Genomic DNA, 13,596 nt, shown 5'->3' with positions numbered 1-13,596 from the left:
GCGGTGGCTCAAGCCTGTAATCCCAGCACTTTGGGAGGCCAAGACGGGCGGATCACGAGGTCAGGAGATCGAGACCATCCTGGCTAACCCGGTGAAACTCCGTCTCTACTAAAAAATACAAAAAACTAGCCGGCCGAGGTGGCGGGCGCCTGTAATCCCAGCTACTCGGGAGGCTGAGGCAGGAGAATGGCGTAAACCCGGGACGTGGAGCTTGCAGTGAGCTGAGATCCGGCCACTGCACTCCAGCCTGGGCGGCAGAGTGAGACTCCGTCTCAAAAAAAAAAAAAAAAAAAAGATTAGTGTAGGATCACCAGCTTGCCAAGCTGTTCAACACCTCTTTCCTGCAGAATTTCTTAGAGCTTTTATTGACTGATTGACAGAGTCTCACTCTGTCACCCAGTCTGGAGTGGAGTGGCACAATTAACAGCTCACTACAGCCTCGGCCTCCCAGGCTTAAGCGATCTTCCTGCTTCAGCCTTCGGAGTAGCTGGGAACTACAGGTGCTAACCACCACAGCTGGCTAATTTTTTATTATTTACTAATTTTTTTTTTGTAGAGACAGTGTCTTGCTATGTTACCCAGGCTGGTCTCAAACCCCTAGCCTTAACTAATCCTTAGAGCTTTTAATATGCAAATAACATTTTGTGATTGATAGAGAGAAAGAATGTACCATTTCACAAATATATTTGAGTGCAGAATATGTTATTTTCAGCGTGCCTCTTAGCATTTTCCCCAGTGAACTCCAGCTGGGGAAGCACTGTTCTAAAAGAAAGGGGCCTTGGCAGGGAGTAGGCTCAGAGCTGAGACTGGGTCTGTTCAGTGTGAGAGGATCTACAGTGGGTTTGGGGAAGCCCTGGTCTAACTCCTCGGCCTTTTCCCCCCAGGAAGAAGAGGCCAGATCCGGTGAGTCTGGGGTGCTGGCCTGGGAGGGGAGCCTGCCTGGGGGTTGTTTGTGGAGGTGGGGACAAGAGGGGAGGTTTTATCCTCCCTTCTCTCCTTCTTTCTCCATCTGGCCCCTTCTTACGCCTTCCTAGACTCCAAAGCTGAGCTCTTTCCCCTGCCCTGTGTGTGGCCGTGTGTACCCCATGCAGAAAAGACTCACACAGCACATGAAGACGCACAGCACTGAGAAGCCCCACATGTGTGACAAGGTGGGTGGGAGCCAGGGCTGGGGCTGGGAGGAGGGCCTTCCCTGGGCAATGGAGGGTGATCGCCATCTCACTGCTCTCCACCCCTCACAGTGTGGAAAGTCCTTTAAGAAGCGTTACACCTTCAAGATGCACCTGCTCACACACATCCAGGCTGTTGCCAACCGCAGGTACATCCCCTCGGAGGCCCTTGGGGACGGGAGCAGTCCCTAGCTCATCACTGAGCTTCCCTCCCTCTAACTGCCTCCAGGTTCAAGTGTGAGTTCTGTGAGTTCGTTTGTGAAGACAAGAAGGCACTGCTGAACCACCAGTTGTCCCACGTCAGTGACAAGCCCTTCAAATGCAGCTTTTGTCCCTACCGCACCTTCCGAGAGGACTTCCTGCTGTCCCATGTGGCTGTCAAGCACACAGGTCAGGCTGGGCGCACCCCAGTCCCACTCACCAGCCCTCAGCTCCCTCTGCCCCTGATCAGAGGCTTAGCTCCCATCCTCTTCCCCCTCGGTAGCCACAGAACAGCCCAAGTGCTTCAAGTGTAAAGAGAATTTCCCATGGGCGTATTTACCCTAACCTGAGCCTGGGTTCCCGCTTGGCCAGTTGTTCTCTGGATGGCTCTGGGCCGGTCACTTGCCCTCTCTGAGCCTTCCGTATTTATGAAATGGGGGAATCAGAAGTGCCTGCCATTTGTCTATGATGAAAGTAAGCTCCATTTGTTCCTTGAGCCCTGTGTGTGCTGGCACTGGGGCTGGAGAGGAGGCTCTTCTAGGCCCTGTCTTGGCAGATGAAGCTGCAGAAGCAATGCCATTGGCTTGGCCCACAGAAGCTGCACTGCAAACATTGTTTCTTTGGTGCTTAGCTACCTGGTCAGCACACTAGGGGCAATTAGAGAAAAGGAGCCAGGGGTTCTGTTAGCCAGAGTCCTGTGATGACCCACAGGAGGAGCTTGTAGTCACATGACCTTGCAAATAGGCATGCACAGGAAGGCTGTTGAGTGCAGAGGGCAGCCTTGATTCATTTCTGTCCTGGGCTACCAGAACAGACAGCGGCATGTGTTTGCCAACATATGGGAATGAATCTGTGGAAGTGAGTCAGTTGGAGAGATCCTTAGGATCAAGAAAGGATTCCTGGAGCGGGTAGGCTAGGGATGGACAGACTTAAGTTTGCCCCAACATGTGCCTCCAGGGGCCAAGCCCTTCGCCTGTGAGTACTGCCACTTCAGCACACGGCACAAGAAGAACCTACGCCTGCACGTACGGTGCCGACATGCAAGCAGCTTCGAGGAATGGGGGAGGCGCCACCCTGAGGAGCCCCCCTCCCGCCGTCGCCCCTTCTTCTCTCTGCAGCAGATTGAGGAGCTGAAGCAGCAGCACAGTGTGGCCCCTGGACCAGCTCCCAGCTCCCCAGGACCTCCTGAGGTAAGGTCAGGGCATGGGTCAGGATGACAGAGTGAGGCCGCTTCTCCCAACCCCAGCATCATTTGCACATTGAGGTGCAACAAAATAATACCTGCCTCTTGAGACTGTGGTAAAGACTCGCTGAGTCACACATATGCGAGCCCTAAGCTTAGAGTAAGGGTGGCTTTCTAGTGCTGGTCATAGAGAATGGAAATACTAGTAACTTAACTGCGATCATAGTTTTTTATTCTTGTCTTATACGAGAATTCCACAGGTCAGCAGTCTAGGGCTGGTGTGGTGATTATACAGTCAGAAGGGAATAAGCTCTCCGTATCTTTGCCCAGTCATCTTAGGCATATGACTTTCATCTTTGTAGTTGCCTCATGGTCCGGTATAGCTGCAGGAGCACCAGCCTTCCCAGCCACATCCCAGGCAGGAAGCAGGAGGAAGGGATGGGGAGAGGCAAAAAGGATATCTGCCATCTATCCATCATTCCTCATGAACTTCACCTGAAGATCATTGCTTAGTCATGTGGCCACACTTCACCTAGCTGCAAGGGAGGCTGAGAAATGTCTTGGCGCTGGGTACACTGCCACCCTGGTGAAAATCAGAGTTCCGTTAGCAAGAAGGAAGAGGAGGATCGATTCAGGATAGGTAGCTAGCAGTCTCTGCCACGTGAGCAGACACAGTATCCCCAGAAACATGGACCACATGACATGCTGGTAGATCACAGGCCCTGGAATCACCCAGTCGTGGGTTCAAGCCCTCACCCTGCTGTGTATTAGGAGTGGGACTCTTGGCCAGCCACTTCACCTCTCTGAGCCTTAGTGGGTTCATCTGTAGCACTGAGCTAGTATATTTTGAAAAGTGGTTATGGGCTGGGCATGCTGGCTCACGCCTGTAATCCCAGCACTTTGGGAGGCCGAGGCGGGTGGATCACTTGAATCAGGAGTTTGAAACCAGCCAACCAACATGGAGAAACCCCATCTCTACTAAAAATATAAAAATTAGCTGGGCATGGTGGCGGGCACCTGTAATCCCAGCTATTCAGGAGGCTGAGACACAAGAATCACTTGAACCCAGGGGTCAGTGGTTGTAGTGAGCTGAGATTGTGCCATTGTACTCCAGCCTGCATGACAGAGAGAGACTCCGTCTCAAAAAAAAAAAAAAAAAAAAACAAAAAGTGATTATGAAGATAAAACAAGCCAACAGATGTAAAATGTCTGGCAGATCAGAGGTGTTTGGTAAATGGCACTTGAATCTGGGCCAGCCCCTCTCAGGCGTGGCCATATGTCCACCCCATAGATACCCCCAGAGGCGACACCTTTCCAGTCATCCGAGGCTTCCTCACTGCTCTGTCCTGACACCCTGGGCGGTGCCACCATCATCTACCAGCAAGGTGAGCTCTGTGGGAGGACAGGAGCTCTGAGTGGGGCAGGGGCAGGCGTGCTGGTGGCAGCTGGAAGATGGAGAGGGGGTGGTATTGGGTGCCAGTTTTCTAGCACTTTGTCAGGCTTAGATCCCACCCCACCCAGGAGCCGAGGAGTCGACAGCGATGGCCACGCAGACAGCCTTGGATCTTCTGCTGAACATGAGTGCCCAGCGGGAACTGGGGGGCACAGCCCTGCAGGTGAGTTTACCTGGGAACCTGTTCCCCTTCCCAGCTTCCGCAGGTACCCATCCCTGCACTGGACACTGGGACTAGAGGACAGCCGTGTATCAGAGCTGCCCCGCCCTTGGGAACTCCAGGGTAGTGGAGGAGACAGATCCGCTGAAGTCTGGTGGGCAAACACAGAGAGGAACAGGCTTTGCCAGGCAGGCCACGGGGTCTCCCGTCCATTCTCCGGAATCACTGGTGACCTGCCAGGTGGAACAGTACACACTGCCCCTGTGGCATCTGGGCCCTGTTCTTGTTTTGTCTTCCTCCCACCTCTGCAGCCACCATGTGCCTGTGGGTGCCCCCACAGGGGTCGGAACTAGCTTTTCCATCCAAAAGAGTGCCCTCATTCCAGGACATCTCCCACAGCCTGCAGACCCCAGGGCTTCCTCTAGATCAGACCATTCTCTCGAGTTCCAGGGGTCTTTGTTCCTGCACCTCCCCAAAGTTCAGCACCTTTGCCCCTCTCTGCCCCCCACTTCACATGTGGCCTGGTCTCCAAGGCAGAGGGAAGTTTATTAGCCCCTCCTGTTTCTTAGCCTCATGAGAAGATGGAGAGTGTTTTTAAAACAGTAAATTCCAGAAATCTTCACAGAGTTTAGTTCATGGCAATTAGGGGTGTATAGAAGTTTTACATTTTTAGATAGGAAAATTTATCAGTCTTTTATAGTTTTGCCTTTGGTGTCATCCCTAGAAAGACTCCTCCAGCTTGTATCCCAAGATAATATAAGCATTTATTTATATTTTTTTCTTAGGGTTTATTTTTTTACACTTAAATCTTACTCCACCTGTAATTTATTTCTGATGTATGCAGAAAGGTAGGGATCGATTTTTTTTTCCAGAAGTCATTCTATGTGGTATCTTCCCCTGTGGTCCTCCTCCTCATATACTAGATTCCCAAATACGTAGGAATCTGTTTCTAGGCTTCAGTTCTGTTCTATTGATTTGTCTCCTGTTCCCATGCTAATCTCATGTGATAGAGTTTTTCTGCTTACAAAAGGACATGCTTGTAAAAGAAACAAAATGGGCCTAGCATGGTAGCTCACGCCTGTAATCCCAGCACTTTGGGAGGCCAAGGTGGGTGGATCACCTGAGGTCAGGAGTTCAAGACCAGCCTGACCAACACGGAGAAACCCCGTCTCTACTAAAAATACAAAATTAGCCGGGCGTGGTAGTACATGTCTGTAATCCCAGCCACTCGGGAGGCTGGGGCAGGAGAATCACTTGAACCTGGGAGGCGGAGCTTACAGTGAGCCGAGATTGTGCTATTTCACTCCAGCCTGGGCAACAAGAGCAAAACTCCATGTAAAAAAAAAAAAAAGAAAAAAAGAAAATGAACGTTAGAAAATGTTTCAGTAGAAGGTGAAAGTCCTTGGCATTTCTCCCCTCCCCTCAGATGCCCAGTAAATGGGTTCAGACGAATTTCTTCAGGGCTTTGTTCATGCTCATACTAACACCTAGACCTTTGTTCCTTAAAAATTGGGATCACATTATTGCTGCTTCTCAGCATCATCTTTCACTTAACAGCGTGTGATGCATGGCCTGGCCAGCACCTGCAGTTACCCTCATTCTCCTACGATTTCCATCTTGCGTCTCTGTATCATTCCATCACATGGATGTTCTCAGCTATAGTTTAGTCCTTTATTGGCTGGGTTCTTTCATTTTTTTTTTTTTTTTTTTTCGAGACGGAGTCTCGCTCTGTTGCCCAGGCTGGAGTGCAGTGGCCGGATCTCAGCTCACTGCAAGCTCTGCCTCCCGGGTTTATGCCATTCTCCTGCCTCAGCCTCCCGAGTAGCTGGGACTACAGGCGCCCGCCACCTCGCCCGGCTAGTTTTTGTATTTTTTAGTAGAGATGGGGTTTCACCATGTTAGCCAGGATGGTCTCGATCTCCTGACCTCGTGATCCGCCCATCTCGGCCTCCCAAAGTGCTGGGATTACAGGCTTGAGCCACCGCGCCCGGCCTCATTTTTTATTAATTCAAGCAGTGTTTCACTGTACATACATTTTCAGTGCTCATAAACTTTTTTTTTTTTTTTTTTTTGAGATGGAGTCCCACTTTGTCACCCAGGCTGGAGTGAAGTGGCGTGATGTTGGCTCCTTGCAACCTCCGCCTCCTGGGTTCAAATGATTCTCCTGCCTCAGCTGCCTGAGTTGCTGGGAATACAGGTGCATGCCACCACACCCAGATACTTTTTTGCATTTTTAGTAGGGGTAGGGTTTCATCATGTTGGCCAGGCTAGTTTCAAACTCCTGACCTCAAGTGATCCGCCTGCCTTGGCCTCCCAAAGTGCCAGGATTACAGGCGTGAGCAACCGTGCCCAGCCAACATTTTTGTAGTATTTTTAAAAAGCCTCCTACAAGAATTATTAGTGGGTCAGAGGGTATGGTGCGAAGCCTTGTAAAAAGATATGCCAGTATACATGGCCACCAGTAGGGTATATTTTCCTGCATTCATGCCAATACACTGGGTATTATCCATCTTTATAAATCTTTTTTTGGCGGGGCGGGGCGGGGTGGTGGTGATGGAGTCTCACTCTGTTGCCCAGGCTGGAGTGCAGTGGCGCAATCTCGGCTCACTGCAACCTCTGCCTCCCGGGTTCACACTGTTCTGCCTCAGCCTCCCAAGTAGCTGGGACTACAGGCACACACCACCAAGACTGGCTAATTTTTTTTGGTTGTATTTTTAGTAGAGATGGGGTTTCATCGTGTTAGGCAGGATGGTCTCGATTTCCTGACCTCATGATCCACCCGCCTCGGCCTTCCAAAGTGCTGGGATTACAGATGTGAGCCAACACTCCAGACCTGTCTTTATAAATCTTTACCAATCTTACACCTGTAATCCCAGCACTTTGGGAGGCCGAGGCAGGAGAACTACTTGAGTCCAGGAGTTTGAGACCAGCCTGGACAATATGGTGAAACCCTGTCTCTAGGCCGGGCGCGGTGGCTCAAGCCTGTAATCCCAGCACTTTGGGAGGCCGAGACGGGCGGATCACAAGGTCAGGAGATCGAGACCATCCTGGCTAAACCGGTGAAACCCCGTCTCTACTAAAAAAAATACAAAAAACTAGCCAGGTGAGGTGGCGGGCGCCTGTAGTCCCAGCTACTCGGGAGGCTGAGGCAGGAGAATGGCATGAACCCAAAAGGCGGAGCTTGCAGTGAGCTGAGATCCGGCCACTGCACTCCAGTTTGGGCGACAGAGCAAGACTCCGTCTCAAAAAAAAAAAAAAAAAAGAAACCCTGTCTCTTAAAAAAAAAAAAAAATTAGCCAGGTGTGGCAATGAATGCCTGTAGTACCAGCTACTTGAGAGGCTGAGGTGGGAGGATCACTTGAGCCCAGCAGGTTGAGGCTGCAGTGAGCTGTAATCACACCACTGCACTCCAGCCTGAGCAATACCCAGTCTCAAAAAAAAAAAAGTAGTTGTGTGACCGTAAATGATATTGAACTTCTGTGTGTTCAGAGACCATTGTATTCCTTTTCTAAAGTACCCGTTTGTGTCCTGCATGTGTTTTTCTATTAAGTCGTTTTTAGTTATTGCTTTGCAGGAGCTCTATATATGAGGGAAGTCCACCTTTTATGAGTTGTTAAATATCCCCCAACCCCCATTTCTTTGTTTTTTGGCTTCATTTTATGGTTATTTTTGCTCTAGGTTTTATCTTTCTCTGTCATGATTAGAAAAATCTCCCCACCCCAATTCTAAAATACTTACCTACATTTTCTTTTAATATATTTAAAGTTTTATTTATTACATTTTAATCTTCAACCCATTTGAAGCCGACTATAGAATAAGATGTACACTGGAACTTTTTTTCTAAGTGTCAGTTATCCCCAGTATTTCTTGACTGCAGCACTATTGGCATGTTGAGGCAGATACTATTGTGTGAAGGCAGATACTATTGTGTGAAGGCAGATACTATTGTGTGGTGGGGCAGTTCTGTGCATTATGGGATGTTCAGCAGCATCCCTGGCCTCTCCCCACTACATGCCAGTACCATCCCCCTCCTGCTGTGATAAGAAATGTCTCCAGACATTGCCGAATGTTTGTGGGGGGCACAATTGCTCTGCCCTATTCCTGTTGGTCTATTTCCAGTTGCTGAGTGGGATTTGGAAAGCCAGAGTATATTTTAGAAAGAACTTGGATTATTCAAATGAGTGGTGGCAGTACTGGTCTGACTAGAGTGTGTGGGTGCATCTGGGACACTGAGATGGGAGAGGCATCTTGCATACCTGCTTCTCTGCCACAGATGCCTCCCATCCTGCCCCCTGGTGCTGTTGCAGGTGGCCGTGGTGAAGTCAGAGGACGTGGAAGCAGGGTTAGCATCCCCTGGTGGGCAGCCCTCCCCTGAAGGTGCCACTCCACAGGTGGTCACCCTCCATGTGGCAGAGCCAGGGGGCGGTGCGGCAGCCGAGAGCCAGCTAGGCCCTCCTGACCTACCACAGATCACCCTGGCACCTGGTCCATTTGGTGGGACTGGCTACAGTGTCATCACGGCACCCCCTATGGAGGAGGGGACATCAGCTCCTGGCACACCTTACAGGTGAGACCTGCTGCCTGCAAGGCCCCTTTCAGCTTTTTGTAGGTGTGGTTGGTCAGTTCGATTTGGGCCCCACCCAAGCCTAGTTGGCAGGAGGCAAAAATCCCAATACACATCAGGTGATTGGTGGTGGAGTCTACCCTTCTCAGGAGGTCAAGAGCTACCATTTTTTAGCCACTTAAATGTTCCAAGCACTTGGCAGTCATGATGGGACCTAAGCCATTCCCATGAGATCCAGATTTCCCTTGTTTTACAAATGAGGAAATGGGCCAGGGAGGTTAAGTGACCAGCCTGAAACCACACACGCAGTAGGTAAGATTTGAACCCTGGTCCCTTTGGTTCCCATGCCAAGTACTCTTCTTGAGTGATCCCAGGTGTTCTCCAGTTCTGACATTCCGAAGCAGCTCAGGCCTCTTTACCAGCATTGAGGCCTGGCTCCTGCACTTGGCTTTCCTACAATGAATGAGCTTGGGCAGGCATGTTTATGTTCACCAAACTCTTAGGCCATCTGAGGAAGCCCTGAATCCAAGTGCCAAATTGTTCAGCTGGGCTGGGAGTCAGGATCCCCGGGCCCATGCCCTTGGCCAGCACCTGGGCGGCCAGTCCCTGTTAGCCTTGCCTCCTCCACTAGCTCCTGGTAGTGGATTCACCATTTGCTACTGGTTGGCCTGGTCCCTCTGTCCTGCTCAACTTGGCCAGACTTGGGTTGGACCCCTTTGCCTCACTGTGTGCCCCCCACCTTGCCATGTTTACCGAGGAGGACAAGGATGACCAGTTTTTGAGAAGGACCTATGCTTGAGTTGTAATCATTTACAAGAGAGACGGTAGAGGGTCATTTGGTAACAGGGCAGAGCCACAGTTGAACCCTGGGCCCTTCTGACTTGAGTCCATCTTTGGTGACAATCATCCCTCAGTTGATGCCTGTTGCTTGGGGAAGGGGGCTCCTGTGGCCCTCCATCTTCTCCTAGAACCTTCTCCGTGCCCACAGCGAGGAGCCCTCAGGAGAGGCAGCCCAGACTGTGGTTGTGAGTGACACCCTAAAAGAAGCTGGCACCCACTACATCATGGCTACTGATGGTACCCAGTTGCACCACATTGAGGTGAGGCTTGGGGATGCCAACCACTGCCCTACCTCCCTCTCCTTCTCAGCACCTCATGCTCCCTGTTTCTCCACAGCTCACCGCAGATGGCTCCATCTCCTTCCCAAGTCCAGATGCTCTGGCCTCTGGTGCCAAATGGCCCCTGCTGCAGTGTGGGGGACTGCCCAGAGATGGCCCTGAGCCTCCATCTCCAGCCAACACCCACCGTGTAGGGGACTCCCCGAGCTCTGCCTCCCCACCTCCTGCAACCAGCAAAGCCCTGGGCCTGGCAGTGCCCCCCTCACCACCGTGTGCAGCCACTGCAGCATCAAAGAAGTTTTCCTGCAAGATCTGTGCCGAGGCCTTCCCTGGCCGAGCTGAGATGGAGAGTCACAAGCGGGCCCATGCTGGGCCTGGTGCCTTCAAGTGCCCCGACTGCCCCTTCAGTGCCCGCCAGTGGCCCGAGGTCCGGGTAGGTGCTGGCGCTCCTGTGTCTCTGCTGTCATTCATTGGGCCACACGTTTGTATAACAAACCTTTAATGAGTGCCCTTTCAAACCAGATCCTTTGCCCCCCTCTGAGTGGATGAGATTGGTCAGAGATGACTCAGCAAGGTCCCAGCTCTCAGGGAGCTTGGTCTGGTGGGGAGGCAAACCAGACACAATGTGACTAATGCCAGACAGTGTTCCAAGTGTGAACCAAGGGTGCAGGACAGAGAGCAAGTCATTTGAACTTGAGTGTGCTGGGGAAAATGCCACAGGAGGGATGGCCAAGCTGGGCCTCCGGGAGCAAAGGCACAGAGGTGTGAGACAGAGGCATGGCTAGGGAGACTTGAACGTCTACAACAGGGGTCCCCCACCCAGGTCCACAGACCAGTAGCCATCTATGGCTTGTCAGGAACCAGGCCACACAGGTGGTGAGCGGCAGGTGGGCAAGCATTAGCCTGAGCTCCACTTCCTGTCACAGCAGCTGCATTAGAGTCTCATAAGAGCACAGCCCCATTGTGAACTGTGCACACAAGGGATCTAGATCACACACTCCTTATAAGAATCTAACTAGTATCTGATGATCTGAGGTGCAACAGTTTCATCCCAAAACCATCACCCTGCACATGCCGTGAAACAATTATCTCCCATAAAACCAGTCCCTGGTGCCAAAAAGATTGGGGACCACTTGTCTAGAATACTGAGGGCACAGAAGTTTGAGGTAGTTGGGGAGCCACCATGGAGAAGGCTAGTGGGCAGGTTCACAGCCCAGCTTGGGGCCTCCCTGTTTGCCTGAGGATTTCCATTTTTCAGATCCAGTCACGCACTGCATCCTCCCCAGAGGTCAGAGAGGGAAGCAGGGCCTAGAGCCCCACACCTACAGATGCAGAGGTGGAGGCTCCGTCAGGCAGGCCTCAACCCTAGAAAATCAGGGCCCGGGTCAGGCGCGGTGGCTCATGCCTGTAATGCCAGCACTTTGGGAGGCCGAGGCAGGTGGATCACCCGAGGTCGGGAGTTTGAGACCAGCCTGACTAACATGGAGAAACCCGTCTCTACCGATGGGACCTCCACAAGTCCCCTCGTCCAACACCTCTAAGTTACATATGGGTAAAGTGACATTTTCCAACTGACCTAATAACGATGGAACGTATGGCCTTTCACTTTTAGGACACAGCAGCACCAGATGTGGATCTGGCTTGGCCTTTCTACCCAGCTTCTTGTTAGTACATAGGATTTTGGTTTTCCCAGGTCCACGTTGCCTGGTTCCCTGACCAGCTGTCGGCAGGGATCTGGGGATTTGTTGCCATCTGTCCTGACCCAGCTGATGCCCCCAACTCTGCCCTCTCTGCAGGCGCACATGGCGCAGCACTCAAGCCTGCGGCCCCACCAGTGTAGCCAGTGCAGTTTCGCCTCCAAGAATAAGAAGGACCTACGGCGGCACATGCTGACTCACACCAAGGAGAAGCCTTTTGCGTGCCACCTCTGCGGGCAGCGGTGAGGCCACATACCGATGGGTGGGGACCGCTGGGCATGTATGATGGAGCTAACCTGAGCCACCTTTCATCCCCTTCAGTTTCAACCGTAACGGGCACCTCAAGTTCCACATCCAGCGGCTGCACAGTCCTGATGGGAGGAAGTCAGGAACCCCTACAGCCCGGGCTGCTACCCAGACCCCAACCCAGACCATCATCCTGAACAGTGATGACGAAACACTGGCCACCCTGCACAGTGAGCTGCCCCTGGGGCCACAGGGTGGGCACCAGGGTAGATCCAGAGACTTGGGCCACTGCCCCAAAAGGCACCTCTGGGCACAGTAGAGGCTGGGGCATTGCAGGTTTCCCTGGACCTCACGTGAGCATCCTCTCCTTTGCCCAGCTGCACTCCAGTCCAGTCACGGGGTCCTGGGCCCAGAGCGGCTACAGCAGGCACTGGGCCAGGAACATATCATCGTTGCCCAGGAACAGACAGTGACCAATCAGGTAAGAGTCAGGACTGGGGGTCCTCTGGCCAGTGACAGGCAGGGGTTGGGATAGAGAAATGAGGCTAGAGCTGGCTTGGTCCTGGCAGGAGGAAGCCACCTACATCCAAGAGATCACCACAGCAGATGGCCAGACCGTACAGCACCTGGTGACCTCTGACAACCAGGTGAGCTGCTAGCTACTGTTGATGCCCTTAGCTGTGACCTCCTACCCTCCCAAACAAAGACCCACATCGGGGAGGAATGATCCTTTCCACACCACCCCTCCTGGGGTCCATGCTTGCCAACAACTGCATTGTTGCTGGTGGCTGTCCCTAGTCTTCCACTCTGCCTTCTTAGCTGAGCTCCTGGAGAGCGAGGCCTCAGCACCTGCCTCCTTGCCACCACTGCCACCCTCCCCCCACCCACAGGTGCAGTATATCATCTCCCAGGATGGTGTCCAGCACCTGCTCCCCCAGGAATATGTTGTGGTGCCCGAGGGCCATCACATCCAGGTAGACCACACCCTGGGATGAGGGTGGGGTGTGAAGGGCTGCATGGCCTCTTCCCAGAATCACAGCTTGGCTTCCTCTCTGCAGGTACAGGAGGGCCAGATCACACACATCCAGTATGAACAAGGAGCCCCGTTCCTTCAGGAGTCCCAGGTAGGGCCCTGGGAGGACAGGAAGACCTGGGGCACAGGCAGGGTTTCTGCAGGCCAGCATCTTATCAGCTTTTCCCCTCCAGATCCAGTATGTGCCTGTGTCCCCAGGCCAGCAGCTTGTCACACAGGCTCAACTTGAGGCTGCAGCACACTCGGCTGTCACAGGTATGGAGCTGGACCCTGAGAAGCACAGGGCTGGGTTTGGACCCAGCTCCTGAGCCTCCAGCTCACCATACTTTCCTCTCCCCTGGCAGCAGTGGCTGATGCTGCCATGGCCCAAGCCCAAGGCCTGTTTGGCACAGAGGAGACAGTGCCTGAACACATTCAACAGCTGCAGCACCAGGGCATCGAGTACGACGTCATCACCTTGGCCGATGACTGAGCCCTGAGGGCCCAACACAGATCATGGATTTGAGGCCAGCACTCCTGGGGGTAGGGGACCACCAGGACTCACCTCCCTCTTCATTTAGTATCTCCAGATACTGGACAGCCAGCATCCTCTCATTCCTAGGGAGCCAGACCTGTGCTGTTGGGGTTAGGGGCAGCCATGGGCCCTGGCCAAGACGTGCTGGGTGCCCCAGCCTGCAGGCAGGCTTTGGGATAGAAATTTATTTTTGTTTGGGTGGACCCACTGGCCTCTCAGTCTCAATAAAAGGACTGGAGTCCAGTCCTGAACAGCTTA

General features: G+C 52.6%; 1 protein-coding gene across 5 annotated transcripts in view; it reads left to right on the top strand.

Moving 5' to 3' along the window:
- Positions 1 to 13,596, top strand: part of ZNF335 (zinc finger protein 335) — a 24,464-nt gene extending 10,868 nt beyond the window's left edge. For 3 of the 5 annotated variants that reach the window (XM_010384191.2, XM_030914338.1, XM_030914337.1), the window contains 18 exons: positions 885 to 903; positions 1,035 to 1,151; positions 1,242 to 1,318; positions 1,399 to 1,559; positions 2,328 to 2,560; positions 3,845 to 3,938; positions 4,075 to 4,169; positions 8,474 to 8,733; positions 9,719 to 9,830; positions 9,907 to 10,281; positions 11,645 to 11,787; positions 11,867 to 12,021; positions 12,169 to 12,272; positions 12,361 to 12,438; positions 12,682 to 12,765; positions 12,850 to 12,915; positions 12,998 to 13,079; positions 13,169 to 13,596. In XM_010384191.2, coding sequence (XP_010382493.1) covers positions 885 to 903; positions 1,035 to 1,151; positions 1,242 to 1,318; positions 1,399 to 1,559; positions 2,328 to 2,560; positions 3,845 to 3,938; positions 4,075 to 4,169; positions 8,474 to 8,733; positions 9,719 to 9,830; positions 9,907 to 10,281; positions 11,645 to 11,787; positions 11,867 to 12,021; positions 12,169 to 12,272; positions 12,361 to 12,438; positions 12,682 to 12,765; positions 12,850 to 12,915; positions 12,998 to 13,079; positions 13,169 to 13,296 — 2,383 coding nt within the window. In that variant the 3' untranslated portion in view covers positions 13,297 to 13,596. The other 2 variants (XR_004052600.1, XM_010384192.2) reach the window with 2 other exon arrangements.

Source organism: Rhinopithecus roxellana, chromosome 13 (genome assembly GCF_007565055.1).
Source record: "Rhinopithecus roxellana isolate Shanxi Qingling chromosome 13, ASM756505v1, whole genome shotgun sequence".
Classification (NCBI taxonomy): domain Eukaryota; kingdom Metazoa; phylum Chordata; class Mammalia; order Primates; family Cercopithecidae; genus Rhinopithecus; species Rhinopithecus roxellana.
This window is presented reverse-complemented; position numbering and strand designations above follow the sequence as displayed.